This window comes from Nicotiana tomentosiformis, chromosome 4, assembly GCF_000390325.3.
Source record: "Nicotiana tomentosiformis chromosome 4, ASM39032v3, whole genome shotgun sequence".
Classification (NCBI taxonomy): domain Eukaryota; kingdom Viridiplantae; phylum Streptophyta; class Magnoliopsida; order Solanales; family Solanaceae; genus Nicotiana; species Nicotiana tomentosiformis.
The window spans coordinates 49,809,556-49,830,414 of NC_090815.1; the positions used below are offsets into that span (position 1 = coordinate 49,809,556).

Genomic DNA, 20,859 nt, shown 5'->3' on the forward strand with positions numbered 1-20,859 from the left:
ACTATCCCCTACTCTAAAAACTTTGTTTATTTCATGAGATTGGAAAATCAAAGTTATATATTGTAAAAAGAATTTACAAAATCGCCCAAAGAGTATTTACAAATAAGCCTCTATAAAAAGTAAGGTTTGTAATCTTAAAATAAAGTATGTTACCTGTTATGTAGGTAAATGTGACTTGATAGTGTACAAAATACTTTACGCTAACCGTGTAACTAATTAAATTCTTATATATATATATATATATATATATATATAAAATACATTTATTTTTACAATATTAAATAATATAATTTTGCGATGTAGGGGATCCAACCCTCCCCTTATATGCGGCTCGCTATATATAATATATTTTTCAATTATTTTCTTACATGCTCATCTAGTAGGTAATGACACATTTAGACGCAAATTAAGTACTATAATCGTGGAATGGATGAACATACTAGGACAGATCATCATAAATTTATTAATGTTATGATATCGTAATTCCTTGTGTTAGGCTAATTGTGCAAAATTCCCTAGCTGAATTTGCCTATAAGTACCCGCGTTAATATCAGATTCTCTACAGCATTTCATACCAAAATCCGATTTAATTTCTAGTTTCTAGCCCCTCCACCTTAACCCGAAGCTACTTTTTTTCTTCTCCAAGGAGTAAAATGGTTGTATCAGAGAAAAGCAAGATCTTAATAATTGGAGGCACAGGCTACATAGGAAAATACTTGGTGGAGACAAGTGCAAAATCTGGGCATCCAACTTTCGTTCTTATCAGAGAAAGCACACTCGTAAACCCCGAGAAATCAAAACTCATCGACACATTCAAGAGTTATGGGGTTACGCTACTTTTTGTATGTACTCACAAACTACTCTTTTTCTGCACTATCTTTTTTGTATTTTAAAATTTAAATTATATACATCGACAATATAACTTGTTATACTAATAAGTAACTTATCGTATATTCTAGATTATTAATTCTACTATTTATAATGGAAAGTTACATGCGATTATCTTTTACGTGACATATTATATTTTTTATGTGACGTTAATACTTTTATTCTGATATTCTAACTTGCTGATAACTAGGGAGATATATCCAATCAAGAAAGCTTACTCAAGGCAATCAAGCAAGTTGATGTGGTGATTTCCACTGTCGGAGGACAGCAATTTGCTGATCAAGTGAACATCATCAAAGCAATTAAAGAAGCTGGAAATATCAAGGCAAGGAAATAGCTTCTTGATATAAATATATACCATACGAAAGAGACAAATTTAGGACAGGTTCTATGAATCAAATGAACATGTTGCTTTTGGTTCAAACTATGTTTATATATATAAAAAATAATTAAAATGTGCATGATCATATATATTCTAAACCAACTTTCTACATATGAAGTTTGTTTTAATAGCAAAAATCATTTGTGAGTTGCAGAGATTTCTTCCTTCAGAATTTGGATTCGATGTGGATCATGCCCATGCAATTGAGCCAGCTGCATCACTCTTCGCTCTCAAGGTAAAAATTAGGAGGATGATAGAGGCAGAAGGAATTCCATACACATATGTAATCTGCAATTGGTTTGCAGATTTCTTCTTGCCCAACTTGGGGCAGTTAGAGGCCAAAACCCCTCCTAGAGACAAAGTTGTCATTTTTGGCGATGGAAATCCCAAAGGTACTGACTTAATCTAAAGCCCTCTGTGTTTTGATGACATCGAATAGATAAAAATCTGATTTGTATTTAAATGAAAATTAACTACTCTAATAGTGAGGCTGACGAGTTCATTCATTCTATTTCACAATGTAATTAGCAATATATGTGAAGGAAGAAGACATAGCAACATACACTATGAAAGCAGTAGATGATCCACGGACATTGAATAAGACTCTTCACATGAGACCACCTGCCAATATCCTATCCTTCAACGAGATAGTGTCCTTGTGGGAGGAGAAAATTGGGAAGACCCTCGAGAAGTTATATCTATCAGAGGAAGATATTCTCCACATTGTACAAGGTAACATAACAAGCACCTCTTAATACGTACATTGTTAAAAAAAACCCAAGTTTTTCTTTTTCTTAAATCACTGTTCAGTCAAATATTACATTACAATATAAATTGAAACGATAAGGAATGAGTTTTTGTAATATTATATATTTTTCAAATATGGTACAAACCAAAGGCTTTATCTGCCACTATTTCTACATTCTATATCTCTCTAATACTTGTGCTGATAAAATCCATCTTAACTTGTTTCACAGAGGGACCTATGCCGTTAAGAGTCAATTTGGCCATATGCCATTCAGTTTTTGTTAATGGAGATTCTGCAAACTTTGAGATTCAACCTTCTACAGGTGTCGAAGCCACTGAGCTATATCCGAAAGTGAAATACACAACCGTCGACGAGTACTACAACAAATTTGTCTAGGTTGTCGACATCAATCTGCAGTGAACTCTATCAAACTTGTTGTTTTTATGGATTTGTTTAGTGTAATTGCAATAATTTTCGCTTCAATGCTTTTGCAACTGAAATGTACTAGCTAGTAATTGAACGCTAGCTAAACTCTTTACTGCTGTTTGCTATTTTTCGTCTTATTCTATATATTGTATGCGTATGTGTGTGTTTAAAACGAACTACTATGTATTCATTTAATGAATTTTGCATTTTGCACTATGTTGATTGGCACTTCATCTTTAATTGGAGTAAAGTTCAGTTTAACCCTTTAACGTTTGATGCTTATGAAACAATATCTCCTCCGGCTTTTCAACGAGACTTAGCTGTGTCAATGACTCTTTAAAAACCGATGGATTTGATCGAGCATGTCACGATCCAAATCTAGTATCTAGACCGCAATAGGGCATCCAACAAGCCATTACCCCCGTTAGGTGAAACTAGTAAGCTGAACATACTGATAATATGAAATGAACATGATGAAGGTAATAATAAAGATGTCTCATGCTAATAAATGCGGAAATACAACAGTCTAGGTATAACATCCCATTAAATGCAAAAGAGACTATGTCATGGAGCAAACTTTAAAGTACTAGTACATCTCTCTGGGCATAGCCCGAATACATAATTATACTGAATAAAAAGATAGAAACTGAAATAACCTCCAGGACTGGTGGTGGCTCACTTAAGCTGGATAAGACTGAACAAGCTGGAATTAATGCTCAACTGCTGGATCGCCCTCGATATGTGCAAGCTAGCTAACCTCACCAACTCTATCCATAGTGTTGGAATTAAAAGATTGGTGAATGGGAAATAGAGGGAAAGTGAGCTCCCTTTTACTTTGAAAAGAGCAAAGTGTCCTTCATTGGTGATGGAAAAAAAGTGAATGTGCTTATATTGAGAAAACACTTCTCTTGGTGTTAAATGAGTTGAAAAAAAGTAGGCCTAGCGCCGTCGTCGCTCGCTTTTGAGCTTCGGATTTGGTCAAAGATTGATTGATTAATCTTTTTGGACAAAATATTTTTCAATTATTTAATTAATTAACGAAAATTCAACCCGGAATAACTCAGGACCCGCAACCCGACCCGTTCCGGTTCTTTCCCGGATTATTTAAATCCTTTTTCCCAGAATATTTCAAACGTGAAATGTTCCCACCTGTTCCAACAACCATGGTTGTTTCTGAAAGGTTGCAAACATTTTCAGAAACAGTGCCAGAAAATGGCTATAAATATGGCTTGATCCCAGAATCTTTCCTTCCAAAATTTTCTAATCTTCTTCTTCTTCTTCTGCACAAAAAAATTCGAGTGTGTTTTACAACCATTGAGTGGTTCGCAGTTCATCCGAGTTTTTGGTACCAATACACTGGTGAGCTAAATCGTTCTATTCTGGGAGGATAATATTCCAGCACCTCGGGTACTTGAGGAAAATAATTTTCTTAAGGTCACACTGTGCATTCAGTGGGCTCGATTTATTCCGAAATTATTTTCAGATATTATTTCGATATTCTGTTGCTGCTAACTTTCTATTTAAGAAAGTTTACTATTTCATTATTTATTATAGTAATGCAGATTGACTAACAATCTTAAGGAAATTAGTTTTTAAATTATAATCTGTATTCTATTTTTGGAGATTAAAACCTGTGTGATTTTCTACTCCTTCTGAATTTTTCTATTTTGATTTGAAGATATAAAAACTTCATCGTTTACTGTGAAACAATATATAAAAATTTCGATTTTTATTTATTAAACGTATTATTTATCATTAATTACAGTATTGTTTACTGTTCTATTTTTTGCCATTAATTGGAATCTTCTGTTGTTGACAGTGAGAAATGGCAATTGATAATGGAAATCGTTCTGCGACTGTTGTGGCAACGACGATAGCCTCGTCAAGTCGAACTGCTGTGCCACCGGCCGAGAAATCGGAGAAATTTTCTGGAGCCAACTTCAAAGGATGGTAACAAAGGGTATTTTTCTGGCTTACCATGATTGGTATGCAGAAGTTCACCAGTAAAGACCCTCCAGTGCGTACCGCTGACATGTCGGACAATAAGAAGTTTATGATTGTTGAAGCGTAGAAACATGCAGACTTTCTTTGCAAAGGATACATCCCACGTGCTTTGAAGGATGACTTGTAAAATGTCTACAGTTTTATGAAAACTTTGAAAGAATTATGGGACGCACTTGAGAAGAAGTACAAGACTAAAGATGCATGCTTAAAAAAGTTTGTGGTTGCCAAGTTTCTAGACTATAAAATGATAGACAACAAAACTGTAGGAACCCAAGTTCAAGAGCTTCAACTTATTTTTCACGACCTTATTGCTGAAGGTATGGTAGTGAATGAAGCTTTTCAAGTGGCTGCAATGATTGAAAAATTGCCTCCTTCGTGTAAAGATTTCAAAAACTATCTTAAGCACAAGTGCAAAGAAATAAAGTTGGAAGATCTTGTGATTCGTCTCAAGATTGAGGAAGACAACAAAACAGTCGAGAAGAAGTCTCATGAAAATTCAACGAATATGGGAGCTAATATCGTTGAGGAGACTGCTCCAAAAAGTAAGAAGAGGAGGAGGTCTTCTGGACAGACTAAGGAGTAGAATAAGAAGAAATTCAAGGGCAACTTCTACAATTGTGGAAAAGCTGGTTACAAAGCCCCTGATTGTCGTCTCCTGAAAAAGGATAGGAAAAAGGGACAAGCCAACATAGTGGAGAAGAATGATGACATCGATGATCTGTGTGCAATGCTTTCGGAATGCAACCTAGTTGGAAATCCGAAGGAGTGATGGATTGACTCTGGAGCCACTCGACATGTTTGTTCTGTGAAAGAAGCATTTGCGACTTACTCTACTGCTGGTCTCGAAGAAGTGCTTTCCATGGGAAATGCTGCAACAACCAAGATTGAGGGTTATGGGAAGATATTCCTGAAGATGACTTCCGGCAAGGTGTTAACGCTCAACAATGTTCTTCATGTTCCTACTATTAGGAAGAATTTAGTTTCAACTTCTTTACAAGTTAAGAATGGATTCAAATGCGTATTTGTATCTGACAAAGTTGTTGTAAGCAAGAATGAAATGTATGTTGGAAAGGGCTACATCACAGAGGGCCTTTTCAAACTCAATGTAATGGTTGTTGACAGTATTAATAAAATTTCAGCTTCTTCTTATTTATTGGTGTCAAATGATTTATGGCATATTCGTTTAGGACATGTCAATTACAAAACCTTGCAGAAGTTAATTAATTTAGAAGTATTGCCTAAATTCGAGTGTAATAAATCAAAATATAAAATATGTGTTGAATCTATGTTTGTAAAACATCCTTATAAGTCTGTTAAAAGGAATTCAAATCCTATAGACTTAATTCATACTGACATTTGTGATATGAAGTCGACACCATCTCGAGATGGAAAACAGTATTTTATAACTTTTATTGATGATTGTACTCGATATTGTTATGTTTATTTGCTTAATAGTAAGGATGAAGCAATTGAAGTATTTAAGCAATACAAGAATGAAGTGGAGAATCAATTAAATAAAAAGATCAAAATAATTAGAAGTGATAGGGGTGGAGAATATGAATCTGCGTTTGCATAAATATGTTTGGAATATGGAATTATCCATCAAACTACTGTCCCCTACTAACCTCAATCCAATGGAATTGCGGAAAGGAAAAATCGGACATTAAAGAAAATGATGAATTCTTTATTAATAAGTTTCATATTACTGCAGAGTTTGTATGGGGGGGGGGGGGGGAGGCTATCCTTACAGCTAACTGAATACTTAATAGAATAACCCACAGCAAAACGCAATCTATTCCATATGAAAAATGAAAAGGAAGAAACCCAACTTGAAATATTTCAAAGTGTGGGGGTGTTTAGCAAAGGTACAAGTACCTTTACCCAAAAGGGTAAAAATCAGACCAAAAACTGTGAGTTGCGTTTTCATTGGATATGCTACAAGCAGTAAAGCATGTCGTTTTTGGTTCATAAATTTGATAATCCCGAAATTCATGTTAATACGGTAATTGAATCAGATAATGCTGAAATCTTTGTCCGTATAAAACTAAATGTGAGTTTAAGTGAAAGACCTAAACGACCACGAGAAGAACCAAAGGAAAATACTACAAGTAATGAAGATCCAAGGTGTAGTAAACGTCAAAGAACATCTACTTCCTTTGCACCAGATTTTGTGACATTCTTGCTTGAAAATGAGCCTCAAACATTCAAAGCAGCTATGTCATCTTCTGATTTAACATTTTGGAAAGAGGCAGTCAATACTGAGATTCAATTAATTTTGGATAACCATACATGGGAATTGGTTGATCTTCCTCTAGGAAATAAGCTTTTAGGTTCGAAATGGATCTTTAAACGGAAAATGAATATTGATGGCACTATTGACAAATATAAAGCAAGACTTGTTGTCAAAGGTTATGGACAAAATTGTAAGTCCCCATAAAATTTTGCATAAGGAATTTAACGTTTCGTGGTGCCAGAGTAAGCTTATGTGTTTGAGGATTTTAGGGTTAAACAATGCACTGAGGAGTAAAGAAAATTTTCGGTAGAAGAGGGCATTTCTGCGGCCCACTATGTGGTCGCAGAATCACTATGCGGACCGCATAATGGTCGTATAGTGAAGCAGATGCGGGGCAAGATCTAGGGGAAGTATGCGGTACATTATGCGACCACAGACCAGTTATGCGGTGCATTATGTGACCACAGAACAGGTCTGCGGGCCGCATAATCACCGCAGACCCAGGCAACCGATAATAGCTTAGGGGCCAAATTGTGCGGACGATATGCGGACCACATATCCATTCTGCGGTCGCATATGCGACCACATATCCTATTCTGGAGCTTCATTTTTGGGTTCTTATAACCCGACCCTACTTAGTTAAATAGACGCAACAGACCATTTTTGAGCTAAAATCTGATATTTTAGAGAGAAGTGAGAGTGTTTTAGAGAGAGAGGAAACCATACGCTAATTTTTCATCAATCTTTGATTAATATTTGGGGAAATTCACAAGGAAAACTCACAAGGTCTTCATCCTAGAGGTAAGATTCTACACCCTAACCCTCTATCTCGAATTTTATCTGGAATTGGGTAATTAGTTAGATAATTCTTGGGTCTGAGAGTTGATAATTTTGCATGCATGTATTATCAAGGGGTGTAGGAAGATTGTTGAGCTAAAAATAGTAAAGAATGGGTTATGGGATGATGGAATCCTCCATAAAAGGACTTTGAAACCTTCATACACACCTAGGGTTTGATAAAATACTCGAATGAGCTAGAACCATGAACATCTTCCTAATTTTGGTTCAATTTGTTATGTTTATCAAATAGATTGAAGTTGCTAAGAATTTCGAAATATTTTAGAGTTTAAGGAAGCTCCCTTGAGGCATGTCGGCTAAACCTTTCTCTTAGGATTAAACCCCACATTATCCTTGTAAGTTTCAAGTTGTTAATTATAAAATTTGCTATTCCGAATAAGCTTGTGTTGAAAGATATATGTTCAATATGTATCCCAAAATGCTTTTATCATGTTATGTTATCATTGGGAATATGTTCAAAGTGTGGGCTGTGCAATAATAATGTCGCGACTTCAAGTCAAGTTCAAATGAAGGCTATTATGCCAATTTTTGTGAAAATTCTCTATGTGCCTAAGATTCTTAATTGCTCACAGGTGTACTAGAAATATTGATTTGAAATTCCTTGTTGTGGATGATGATGATGATGTTTGAAAATGAATAAGGTGAGCATGAAATATTAAATACGGCCGACGTGCCAATAATGATTTTATTATTGTGGGCACTAGTGCCAATGAAATGAAAAGATATGAAAGAAATATGAAATGAGATGATTGGTGTAGGATGGATGATGTCTCTATTGAGACGACCTAGATGATCGGGTCGTGATCGGATGCCATGCCACACACATGGTGGTGATTGTGCTGGAAATTATGATTGTGGTTGATGTCTCTAATGAGATGGCCTAGCCGATCGGGTCGTGATCGGACTCCGTGCTAAAAATACGGTGGTATTGGTATTGTGAATATTGGAATCGTGAATGGTGGCATATTGGTACTAAAGACCTCCCAACTTAAAATATGGAAATTTATTTGAACATTGTCTTGATCCTAATTTGAGGTTTGATGTTGTTTGAGGCTTCACTGATATTATGATTGTACTTTCTCGTATTATTTATTATTCTATTGGGAAGGTATTTTATCATTCATTCTAGTACTATTCCATATGTACTAACATCCCTTTTGCCGGGGGCGCTGCATCTTCAATGGATGCAGGTGGTTCCACAGCAGGAGACACTGATCACTGATAGCGGTACACTCTCTTCCCAGCATACTTGGTGAGCCCCACTTCATTTCGGGGTCATGTATCTTTTGTTCCTTGTGTATTGTGTTTGAGGTATAGCCGGGGGCTTGTTGCCGGCATTATCATAGTACTCTTCTGTATCTATAGAGGCTTCGTAGATATAGTGTGGGTTGTATATTAGTGCTGGGGAAGTCAAACTAGTTATGTTATGTTTGAATTACTATTTCCACTTCAGACTATGAAAAATGTGCGTGAAATTTGAGACTTTAAAATGAAGTAACTAATGGTAAGAAATTGGATAGATGGTCTCCTTATTGTCTAATTAACGAAAATATGTACTCTCTTTGTTCATGGATGAGTTTGGGTAGAAGAAAATCTAATATGCTTGCTCGGTCGGGTCCACTCGGTTGAGCGCAAGTCGCGCTCCCCGAGTTCGGGGCGTGACAAAAAGGAAGACCTTGATTACTTTGACACTTACTCGCTAGTAACAAGGATAACATCTATTAGGGTGTTAGTGGCACTGGCGGCCGTGTATGGTCTTGAAATCCATCAAATTGATGTTAAAACAACTTTCTTAAGTGGAGAATTGGAGGAAGAGATTTACATGGAACAACCTAAGGGTTTTGTGGTTCAGGGTAAAGAAAATAAAGTGTGCAAACTGGTTAAGTCGCTTTATGGACTTAAACAAGCACCCAAACAATGGCATGCCAAATTTGACCAAACAATGTTGGCAAGTGGGTTTAAAATCAATGAGTGTGACAAATGTATTTTCATTAAAAACACTCCAGGTCATGAAGTCATTGTTTGTTTATATGTTGATGACATGTTGATAATGAGCAAAAATATGGTAGATATAAATGCTACTAAGCGCATGTTGGCTAGCAAATTCGACATGAAAGACTTAGGAGTTGCTGATGTGATCTTAGGAATCAAAATTCACAAGACTCCACAAGGTCTAGCATTATCACAGTCTCACTACATTGAAAAAGTACTTGACAAGTTCAAGTATTTGGATTTCAAGATTGCCAAGACTCCAATTGACGTGAGTTATGCACTTCAAAAGAATGAAGGTAAAAGTGACTCACAACTGGACTATGCAAGAGTATTGGGAACTTTGAAGTAAAAGTGACTCACAACTGGACTATGCAAGAGTATTGGGAAGTTTGATGTATATCATGAATTGTACGCGACCAAATATAGCATGTGCTATTAGCAAATTGAGTCGGTTTACAAGTAATCCAAATCAAATACATTGGATGGCAATGAAACGAGTTTTGGGGTATCTGAAACATACCCAAAATTATGCTTTGCATTATAACAATTATCCCTCAGTGATCGAGGGATATAGTGATACAAATTGGATCACCGGATCATCTGAAGTTAAATCCACGAGGGGATATGTTTTCATAATTAGGGGTGGAGTAGTGTCTTGGAAATCATCCAAACAAACGTGCATCACCATCTCTACAATGAAATCTGAATTCATAACTTTAGACAAGGCCGGTGAAGAAGCTGAATGGCTCCAGAATTTCTTGGAAGATATTCCATTTTGGCCCAAACCTTTGGCACCTATATGTATACATTGTGATAGTCAAGCGGCAATAGGCAGGGCATGGAGCATTATGTATAACGGAAAATCTCGTCACATTCGACAGAGATACAATATCGTTAGACAACTACTCTCTAGTGGTGTTATCACGATTGACTACGTAAAGTCAAGAGATAACGTGTCAGATGCACTTACAAAAGGCCTATCTAGAGAGGCAGTTGAAAGATCATCGAAGGGAATGGGGTTAAGGCCTAGGACAAGTCATCATAGCGGTAACTCTACCTAGCAGACTGAAGATCCCAAGAGCTAGGTTCAAAGAGATCAAACAAAGTTATGAATGACGGTTCAACATTGTCAAATAACTCAACCCATTCTGGTGACGAAGACAATGTTCAAAAATCAAGGTAAAGCATTAAGGCTTTTTGACGAGTCAATAAAACTTAAAGCTTTTTAATGATTTGCTAAGTGTGGCAGGAAATGTTCAGATAGTGTGTCTCTAGGATTACACGACTAGAAATCACCTATGTGAGTGTGAAGTGTAAGCCGCTTCAAGGGGAATGAATGTAAAGGCCCATTCTCTAAGCACTCATGAAACCAGGCGGTGTTCATGGGTGAAACGAACACAACCATGAGAACCATAGATGATTAAGGGTTGATTGTGTGACTTATGTTGTTTATGTATACAACAAAGCTTTACAGTTCAAAGATATCAAATCTACCGATTGACCGAGTATATCCGATATAAGTTCACTACGGAAAGTTCAAAGGGAAACCTACTTATCCAGATGCAATTAATCCTTGCATGTAAATCAAACACTCGTCCGTGCATTCCTTTGTCTTATAGCCATTCCCCATTCATGTGGGGGATTGTTGGGATTAAAATATTGGTGAATGGGAAATGGAAGGAAGAAAGTGAAGGGAAAGTGAACTCCCTTTTTCTTTGAAAAGAGAAAAGTGTCCCTTATTGGTGGTGGAAAGAAAAGTGAATGCGCTTATATTGAGAAAGCACTTCTCTTGGTGTTAAATGGGTTGGAAAGAAAGCAAGAATTGCCTCATCATCGTCGCTCGCTCGGCTCGGCTCGGCTTCGGCTTCGGATTCGGATTCGGCCAAACATCGATTGATTGATTAATCTTTTTGGACAAAAGTTCTTTAAAAGCCTCGTCACTAACTTCGTTGAGGTTAGGATCAATACTTATTGAGTATATTGGATAGGTTGTACTCGTACTAAACTTCTTCACTTCTTATGCAGATTCAGGTATTGGTGCAGGCAGAGTTCCGAGAGGTGCTTAGCTATGAATATTGGAGACTCGAGATAGTGCTGTACATTTGTTCGTCGGCTGTGGAGTCACCTCTTTTATCTTTATTACTGTAACTTGATTCAAACAGTATTATACTTACGTCAGACCTTTGTGTTTAGCACTCTTTAGAGCTCATGTAATCAATGACACTAGTTCTAGGGGTTGTATGTTGTTCCGTACTTTTACTTCAGTTTTGGATTTATTATCTATAACATGAATCTACTTTAGAGTATTTATGTAGCTCTTTCTATTGTCACTAAATATTGGGTAGTCACAACAGTTTGTTCGCCTAGCCGACATATTAGGTTCCATCACGATCTTTTGTAGGATTTTGGGTCGTGATAAATGACCTTAAAAGTCAATCACACATACTTTCAACATGTCTTCTAGAATCTAGATAGTCTGATAGGACTGGCCATTAGTAGGTGGGTGAAAACTAATCTGAACCTATGCCTAAGTCACGCTACACAACTCTCTAAAATAACAACAACAACAACCCAGTATAATCCCACTAGTGAGGTCTGGGGAGGGTAGTGTACGTAGACCTTACCCCTACCCTGAGGTAGAGAGGCTGTTTCCGATAGACCCTCGGCTCTCTCCCTCCAAGAACTCCCCACCTTGCTATTGGGGTGACTCGAACTCACAACCACTTGGTTGGAAGTGGAGGGTACTAACCACTAGATCAACCCACTCTTGTCTGCACAACTCTCTAAAAGTGAGATGTAAATTGTATACCTTGAATCTGAAATGACAAAAATACGCATTCTATGCAAAATAACCATCTTACGGATATAAATATGAGCCAGCTTCTCATACGAGTAGGTAGTCAAGACTGGTATGTATTGTGCGGGCTTAGTTAACCTATCAATAATAACCCAAACTGCATAAAACTTCCTCAAGTTACGTGGTAAGCCTACCACAAAGTTCATAGCTATATACCCCCACCTCCTCTTCGGTACAACATCGTCCGAGTCAGACTACCCGAATTCTGATGTTCAAACTTGGGCTACTAGAAATTCAAACATCGTGATACATGCCCAATAATGTTCTTCTAAATTTTACTCCACCAATAGTGTTGTTTAAACTCATGAAACATCTTTGTAAACACTAGATAAATAACTACAAACCATGAGCCTTCTCAAGAATCTACTCTCTTAAGACATCAACATTTGGCACACAAAGTCGCATAACATCAACATCACCTATGACAACCTTCTTGGCACCATCTTGATACACCATATCCTTAAGTAAAAGCAAATGTAGATCATCATATTGACATACCTTAATCTCTCAAACAATGAGGATTGGACAACAACACAAGTAAGAACCTTGCTATGCTCAAAAATATCTAATCCCATAAATCTGTTAGCCAAGGCTTGAACATCCATAACCATAGGATGCTCGTCAATTTGAATCTATTCCAAATTACCCATACTCTTTACCTTTCTACTCAAAGCATCAGCTACCACATTAGCCTTCCTCGAATGATACAAAATAGTGATATCATAATCCTTAAGCAATTCAAGCTGCTTCCACTATCTCAAACTTAAATCCTTCTCCTTGAATAAATGCTACAAACTATGATGATTAGTGTAAATCTCACAGGACACATCATACAAGTACTGCCTCCAAATCTGCAATGTAACCACAATTGCTGTCAACTCGAGATTATAGTTAGGATAGTTCTTCTCATAAATCTTTAACTGCCGTGACGCATAAGCAATCACTCAACCATCTTGCATCAACACACTCCAAAGACCAATGCACGAAGCATCACAATACACCATGTGTAATCCTGAACCCGTGGTAACACTAACATTGGAGATGTAGTCAATGCAGTCTTTAGCTTATGATAGCTCTCCTTACACTCATCAGACCATCTAGAAGGAACAACATTCTGAGTCAACTTAGTCAATATTAATGCAATAGCAAAAAACCCTCAACAAAACCACAGTAGTACTTGCCAAACCCAAGAAACTCCGAATCTTAGTAGCATTAGTAGGTCTAGGCTAATTTTGAACCAACTCAATCTTCTTAGAATCAACCTTAATACCTTCACTAGACAAAACATGACCCCAGGAAGAATTTGAATCCAACCAAATCTCACATTTGGAGAACATAGTATAGAGCTTGTGTTCCCTCAAAATATGAAGTACAATCTTCAAATGTTGCTCATGCTCCTTTGTAAAACGTGAGTAAATTAAGATTTCAATAATGAACATAATGAAAAAAGAATCAAAGTAGGCTTGAACATCTAATTTATCAATTTCATGAATGCCGCTGGAGCATTAGTCAATCAAAGGACATAACTAAAAATTCATAATGCCCATAATGAGTCCTAGAAGTTGTCGAAGGAATGTCAGAAGCCTTAATCTTCAACTAATGATGGTCAAATCTCAAATCCATTTTTGAGAACACCTTGGCGCCCGAAAATTGATCTAATAAATTATCAATGCATGGAAATAAATGGATACTTGTTCTTGATGGTAACCTTATTCAACTATCAATAGTTGATACACATCTGCACCAACCCATCCTTCTTATTCATAAACAACCGGTGCACCCCATGGGGAAACACTTGGTTTAGTGAACCCCTTGCTCAACAAATCTTGTAGTTGTGCTTTCACCTCCTTCAATCTGTTGGTGCCTTACGATATGGTGAAATAGATATGGGTAATTCCAATCTATATCCTTGTATGCTGGAATCTACGGAAAATCTATTGGAAACACATCCAAAAATTCTCTTATAACCGGTATGGAGTCAACAGTAGGGACCTCTCCACTATTATCTCAAATGTAGGCTAGGTAAGCTAAATACCCCTTCTCAACCATATGATATGCCTTCAAGAACGAGACCGCCTTACTTGTGGAGTTACTAAGTGTCCACTTGTAGTACAACCTAGGCAATCCTAGCATAGCCAATGTAATAATTTTATCATGTCAATCTAAGATAACATGATACAGAGATAGCTAGTCCATGCCAAGAATAACCTCAAATCCATCATATCTAATAATAATAGATCAACCAATGTGTCATATCCATTTATGGTAACTATACAAAACCAATAAACCAATCCATAATAATTGACTCCCTGATTGGCCTAAACACATAAATGTTAATATCAAGTGAATCATGAAGCATACCCAAATTTCATGAAAAATAATATTAGACATAGGAATAAGTAGAACTCAAATAATATAATATAGAACCACTTTGATTATATACTTGAAACCATACTTGTATAATTGCATTAGATGCTACCACCTCTTGCTTGCTTTGAAAATCATAGAGGAGAGCACAACCCCCTTCACATGGCTTCCATCTCTGCCACATCCTCTACTAGTCGGGGAACCTCCTTTATATGTTGACAAGACAGTTGGGACTTCCCCTGGCACCCAGGGTACTCGTAATAGGTTATATATCCTGTGGGAGCACTATAAGTACTCTAACATGCTGGAGAACCATGAGAAGTCTAGAGAGATGACTGAACTGGCCTGGTATGATGGCCTCTACCATGATAGACGTTACCACAAACTAATGCATCCCTGAGTCCACCGGAGCCACTAGGCTTCAAGTCCCTACACTCCTTCTTATCTTACCTACAGATGTATCTGTGCTCTACACTCCTAGGCTTCTCCATAGCTCGAGCAAGGGTTACTCTAGCCTCTGTCTTTTGAGTCCTACCAAGACTAATAATAATTGTGCCCCGAAATAAACCCCCTTATCTCCCTAGTCACACCACCTTGATCTATTGACTGTGGTGCACTAATAGTCTGTGGGAAAACTATAGGTTGCAGTGCTACAATAGGCTCGACTCCTAGGTTTGAAACATAGGAGCATGCTAATAATTTGGAGTTGGAGTAGCTGACGTTTGGGCTCCCCCTCTAGCCTGAAAGTAGACGAAAATTTAGGAATCACTCCTGCCGGAGTCATGCTGTCTAAGAACCCCATAATACAAACCAAGTCTCCTGAAGCACAAGGGTAGCAGTGAAACCCTCAAGAATTAGTGTTAGACTACGATCATTTGTAGGTGATCCACCCTAAGTGGGTGAAACTATGCAAGCTTTAGCCTGAACTCCAGCCCATCCTCTGCCCTTGAGTCTACCTCGAAATACGGATGTAACCTCGAGAACTATCTCCTACTCACTAGTCACTAATGCATGTGTCCTCCCTATTGTGAGAGAGTGAAAAGAAATTCAAAGTTTAAGCTAAAACAAACACGATAAGGAAATAAAGAAAGGGATATTTCCTAAATGTACTGTAGCCTCTCGAATATAATTATAAACTTTGGTATACCAATCTGCAAGACTCTACTAGACATTGCGCATGGCTCGTACGGCCAGTGAACCTAGAACTCTGATACCACTTTGTCAAGATCCGAAATTATACCAAGGTCGTGATGGCACCTAACGCAACCCACTAGGTAAACCAACAAGCATAATCTGTAATCCATAAGGACATAAATAAGTCTAAAACATGGATAATAAAATAATATGAGTCTAGGACTAACAATAAATAAGTGCAAAATATCAAACTGGTATTACTGAGCCATAATCTACTACAATCAAATACTACATAAGTCTAAATAAGTACTTCACCGTTCGAAACATGAAACAATAACAACATAGTAAGATGACCCCAAAGAACTACAATATAATCCAAGTAGCTCATCCTGATAGTCACGGACTGCTCCTAAGAACCTTCCTAAGTACTGCCCATACTGGATAAATATGCACATAAAAATTATGTAAAAGTATAGTATGAGTATACCGACATAGTACTCAGTAACTGTCACTGACACTTACTCCAACGAAGTAGTAGTGATGATTTAGTTCAAAGATACTCACTTTAATTATTAGTGTAGTTCATATACATAACAGTGATATAGAAGATACATAGAAACATCATAATAGGATGTGCACAAATAAAGCATGCGATACAAATAACCTATCTCGACTAAAACAATCTAATTCATGTAAATAGCATTAAATCAACATATATAGATTATAAGTAAAGCATAAAAGAAAGCATAATTAAGCACAAAGATCACTTAAACCATATAAAGCTTCTACCTTGATGCTCAAACTCAACAAATAGTATCATAACCAAAACTGCATGTACGCTACCTAGAGAGAGACATGGGAGGGTGACTCATGAGGGATAGATCTATATCCACACGCAATACAATAACAACAACAACAAACCCAGTATATTAATTTGGGGTTTTATGGCTTCAACAAGTTAGTACATTAATTTGGCCGTATGTTCGAATTTTGGATTCAAAGTTCCTAGAAGGTTTTGGCTCTATTTGCCGAAAGTTAGTAATGTGAAGAATTGGGGAGTTCTTAAGTTTGACCAGAGTCAATTTTGGTGTTATAGGACTCTAATTATTATTTTTAGACCTTGGATAGGTTCATTTAGTTGAGTGAAAATTGTGTGCAAAGTTTGGTTATGCTCCGAAATGTCTAAGTGTGATTCAGACGCGTGCGACGAAGTAGGAATATTTAAAAGTTAAGAGAAGGATTTTGATCTTTGATTCTTGGTTATGATGCTATTTGTGGTGTTTCAAGCCCTTGGATAAGTTTGTGTTATTTATTTGGACTAGTTGGTATGATTGGACGGGGTCTCGGGGGGTTCGGGTGTGATTCAGAATGGTTTTGGGCCAATTTCTTATGTTTTATAGTTTCTGATTTGCTGGTGCGGGGTAGTGCTTCGCGATCGCGGAGAAAAACATTTATCTGCTGGATTTGTGCATTGCGTTCGTGTCATGTGTTTCACGATCACGTATAGTTGTGAGGCTGGTTTTCGCGTTCGCATGGCGGGGCCCACATTCGCAAGGAGGTGGAGCTGGCAGGGGAAGAGTTGGTCTTCGCGTTCGCTTATGCGATTCCGCGTTCGCAAAAGAGTGGAATTAGTTGGATTTCTTGATCGTGTGAATTCAGTCGTGATCATGTAGAGTAATTCCTGGGCAGCAACATTTTTCTTCTTCACAAACGTGAGGCTTGTGCCGCATTCGCAAATTATATATTTGGGCACTCTTTATAAGTTGGGAATTTTGGGTCTTTGCACATTCTTTAATATTTTGATTCCTTGGCTTGGAGAGGTGAAGTTTTTGCAAGAAGATTTTCGTACAAGGCAAGAGGGTAAGTGATTTCAACTTATTTGTGATTATATTTCAAGAATCTACGTGGATTTCTAACCCTTTAAACAAGCAATTGAAGTGTAGAAATTTGAGTTTTTATATGAACTTAAGAGAGTAATTTTGTGAGTTTTTATTACGCAATTGGACCCTGAATTGTAATCTAATTATATATTTGAAATCATGGGGTTACGAGTGAACTATTTCTACGATCAATTTTGAATTCCGGGACAGGGGTCCGAGGTTGACTTTTTACTTACTTTTTGATTTGGGTTAAAGTTTGAACCTTTTTGATATGGAATCAATTCTTAAAGCTTGTACTGACTCATTTGTGTATTGTTTGTCAAGATTCGAGCCGTTTGGTTTGGATTTTGAATGGAAAGACGGTTTGTTATTTGTTAAAGCTTGTAGGATGGAGGTAAGTCTCTTGTCTATCCTTCTTAGATGAAATTCTGCCCATAGGTGTTCTATTTGCTACATGTTGCCTAATTTAGGAGCTACATATATGTGAGATGACGAGCGTATATACATAGCTAGGTTATGATCATATCTCGTAGAGCTTGGCTTATAATTATACCTTTTTGGACTATGTGATTTTATTATTCACATTTCATTGATTCTACGACTACGTGATGACTCGTAGTTAAGGATGAGAAACATGCTTAATATTATGACTTGTTTATTAGACATGAATGATTATTTTGCCATATTAATTTTCCTTGCTAAGTCCTAGGCATTTTCTTGTCTTATTGATTTATGATTTTGTGGTTACATCGCTTAATCTATTCATGTTATCTATTATGTAAAGACTTTAGAATGGTAAAATTGCTTGTTAAATTGTTGAAATAAATTGAATCACATGATTAATCATGGCCATTGTTTATTCATATGGGGTTTTATCCGTATTTCTATCTATTATGATGTGATGCTTCTTCATTATATTACTTTATACCATTATTCATGAGTTGGAGAGCTGGATATTGTGAAAGTTGTTAATTTTGGCACCAAGGACATTATGAGTGGATATTGATTATTGATGATATTGTGTTAGGATCGGGTTGCATGCTGCAACGGTATTATGAGTGGATCGAGTAGCGCATTATAATAAAATTACTATTATTATTAGTGGATCGGGTTGCGCGTCACAATGACACTTGGATATGGATCCGTCCTTCCAGAGTTAGATTATTACCCATGTTACTTTTGGGCCCTGTGAGCGCTGATACTCATATTGGTGCTAGTTTGGACACTTGGCCAGTATCGGATATATGGCTTTGTGCAGTGAGGTCTTGGTATTTGATCATGAGCATGCATTGATAGCTTATATTGATACCCAATTTTGCCCTCATATTTTTTTCAATAGTATATATACTTTCAAAATATCATTTTGCATCATTACTTAATTTTCAAAAGTTATACAAGTATTTTTATAATTGTTTCATAATTTTTAAAGCTTTAAAATTAATTTTCTTGCATTTAAATTACTTGAATATGTATTAATTACCCCTTAAATTGTTTTGTGATGATTTAATCATCCAAATCTATTATTCGCTTCCATATATATGTTTCATAATATTTTTACTTCATTTCATATAATTTTATTTTTATTTGTAAGCATTTTACATAGTTTTGCAATAATAGCCTATATGCTATGCATAATTACAATTATTAAATTATTCATGCTAAAATAGGATTTTATATTTTTTATAATATTATGTTATTATTTTCAATCATCTTATTGCATAAGTTATATTTTATTATTTATTAATTATTTTATTTAAATAATTTTGTATATTTAATTTGTAGCCTAAATTTGGAGCCAATTCCGGACCAATTCAATGGCCCAAGCACCCATACCTTAGCCCAATAACCCGTAAAGCCCAATCCAAACGACCCCTGTAATTGACCAGGTCGCGACCCGCCCGTATACCCTTTAAAATCTTAGCCCTTGATCTCTCGAGCTCAACGGCCCACAGCTATTACCTCACTTTTATTACCCTAGCCCATAACCCTAGCCTCATTCTCGACCCGTCCGTCGCCCTAAATGCTCGCAACCCTCCCCTTCTCTCTTCTGAAGAACCCTAGCCGCCTCTCCCTTAACTCCCTCTCCTAATCTCGTTGATAATGAGATTCTACCAATATTTGCTAACCATATCTGGGTTTATCTGCTACTGGTCCCACGGTTATGGTATTACTTAGGTATTTGCCCAATTTTGGCAAATACCATCTCTATATCGGATGGGAATCAACCTCAATCTTGGAGATTTGGACAATATCTCATCCATATACATGAAGAAAGGCCTGATTCTTCATATTAGTTGGCCGATTTTTAAGTATTAAACCCTAACTAGGGTTTGGAGTTTGATTTCTTTCCTTTCCGGTTACTTTACTGACTTACATGCGAGATTTTAATCTTTTTGTTCGTGTTTACCTGATTTCTTTCCTTATTTATTCTCTTGATTCTGCCACTATATAACCCCTCCCCAATTTTCCCTTAGGAAATACTGGGAATCATCTTAAGAATTATACTCCCCCTCTCATTTATTCTATACTGAAACTGAGCTCTTGGCCGGCTGAAAGCCAAGGCCACCATATTCTGTTAACCTCTCTCTAGTGCAATCACTGCCCAGGGTCCGTTTCGAGGCTCTTGTGAACTCTTAAGCACTGGAGATTAGGGGTTTTTTCATTACTCTCTTGCAATCACTGCTATTCCTGAGATTTTGGGCAGTTCCTTCTTTACTCGTTTGTTTGCAACTGGTTAGTGCCCAGTACCCTCGTAATTCTACTCCTTTCTATTTGTGGTTATGTCATGTGCATTAGTGTTATTTCCCTGAGTTAATTTTGATATTATGCCATTTTGCCTATTTTAGTACTACTATGTAGTTCCACTAGTTTCAATTCTATGATTTTAACTCATATATGGATAGCTAAGTTGATTCATGATGCCTGCCTGATTCGTAATTGAAACCTAATTGATGGTTGTTGAACTTTGTTTGATTTCTTGCACTGAAACCCCTTTGTGAGACTATGTTCGTGCTCAAAATTGCTCTCTTCATGTGGAATCATTTATGCCTAATTTGCTATTTTTATGCAAGTCATGCCTAAATGCTTAGC

The 20,859-nt window shown here is 36.8% G+C and overlaps 1 protein-coding gene across 1 annotated transcript; it reads left to right on the top strand.

The window, feature by feature from the left end:
• Nucleotides 1-519: 519 nt before the first annotated feature.
• LOC104102375 (isoflavone reductase homolog A622-like) lies at nt 520-2,660 on the top strand. Its single transcript, XM_009610079.4, has 5 exons — nt 520-842; nt 1,079-1,213; nt 1,425-1,662; nt 1,799-2,002; nt 2,248-2,660. Exons 1-5 carry the CDS (start codon nt 654-656, stop codon nt 2,412-2,414), a joined length of 933 nt encoding a protein of 310 aa, XP_009608374.1. The 5' UTR covers nt 520-653; the 3' UTR covers nt 2,415-2,660.
• Nucleotides 2,661-20,859: the final 18,199 nt, after the last annotated feature.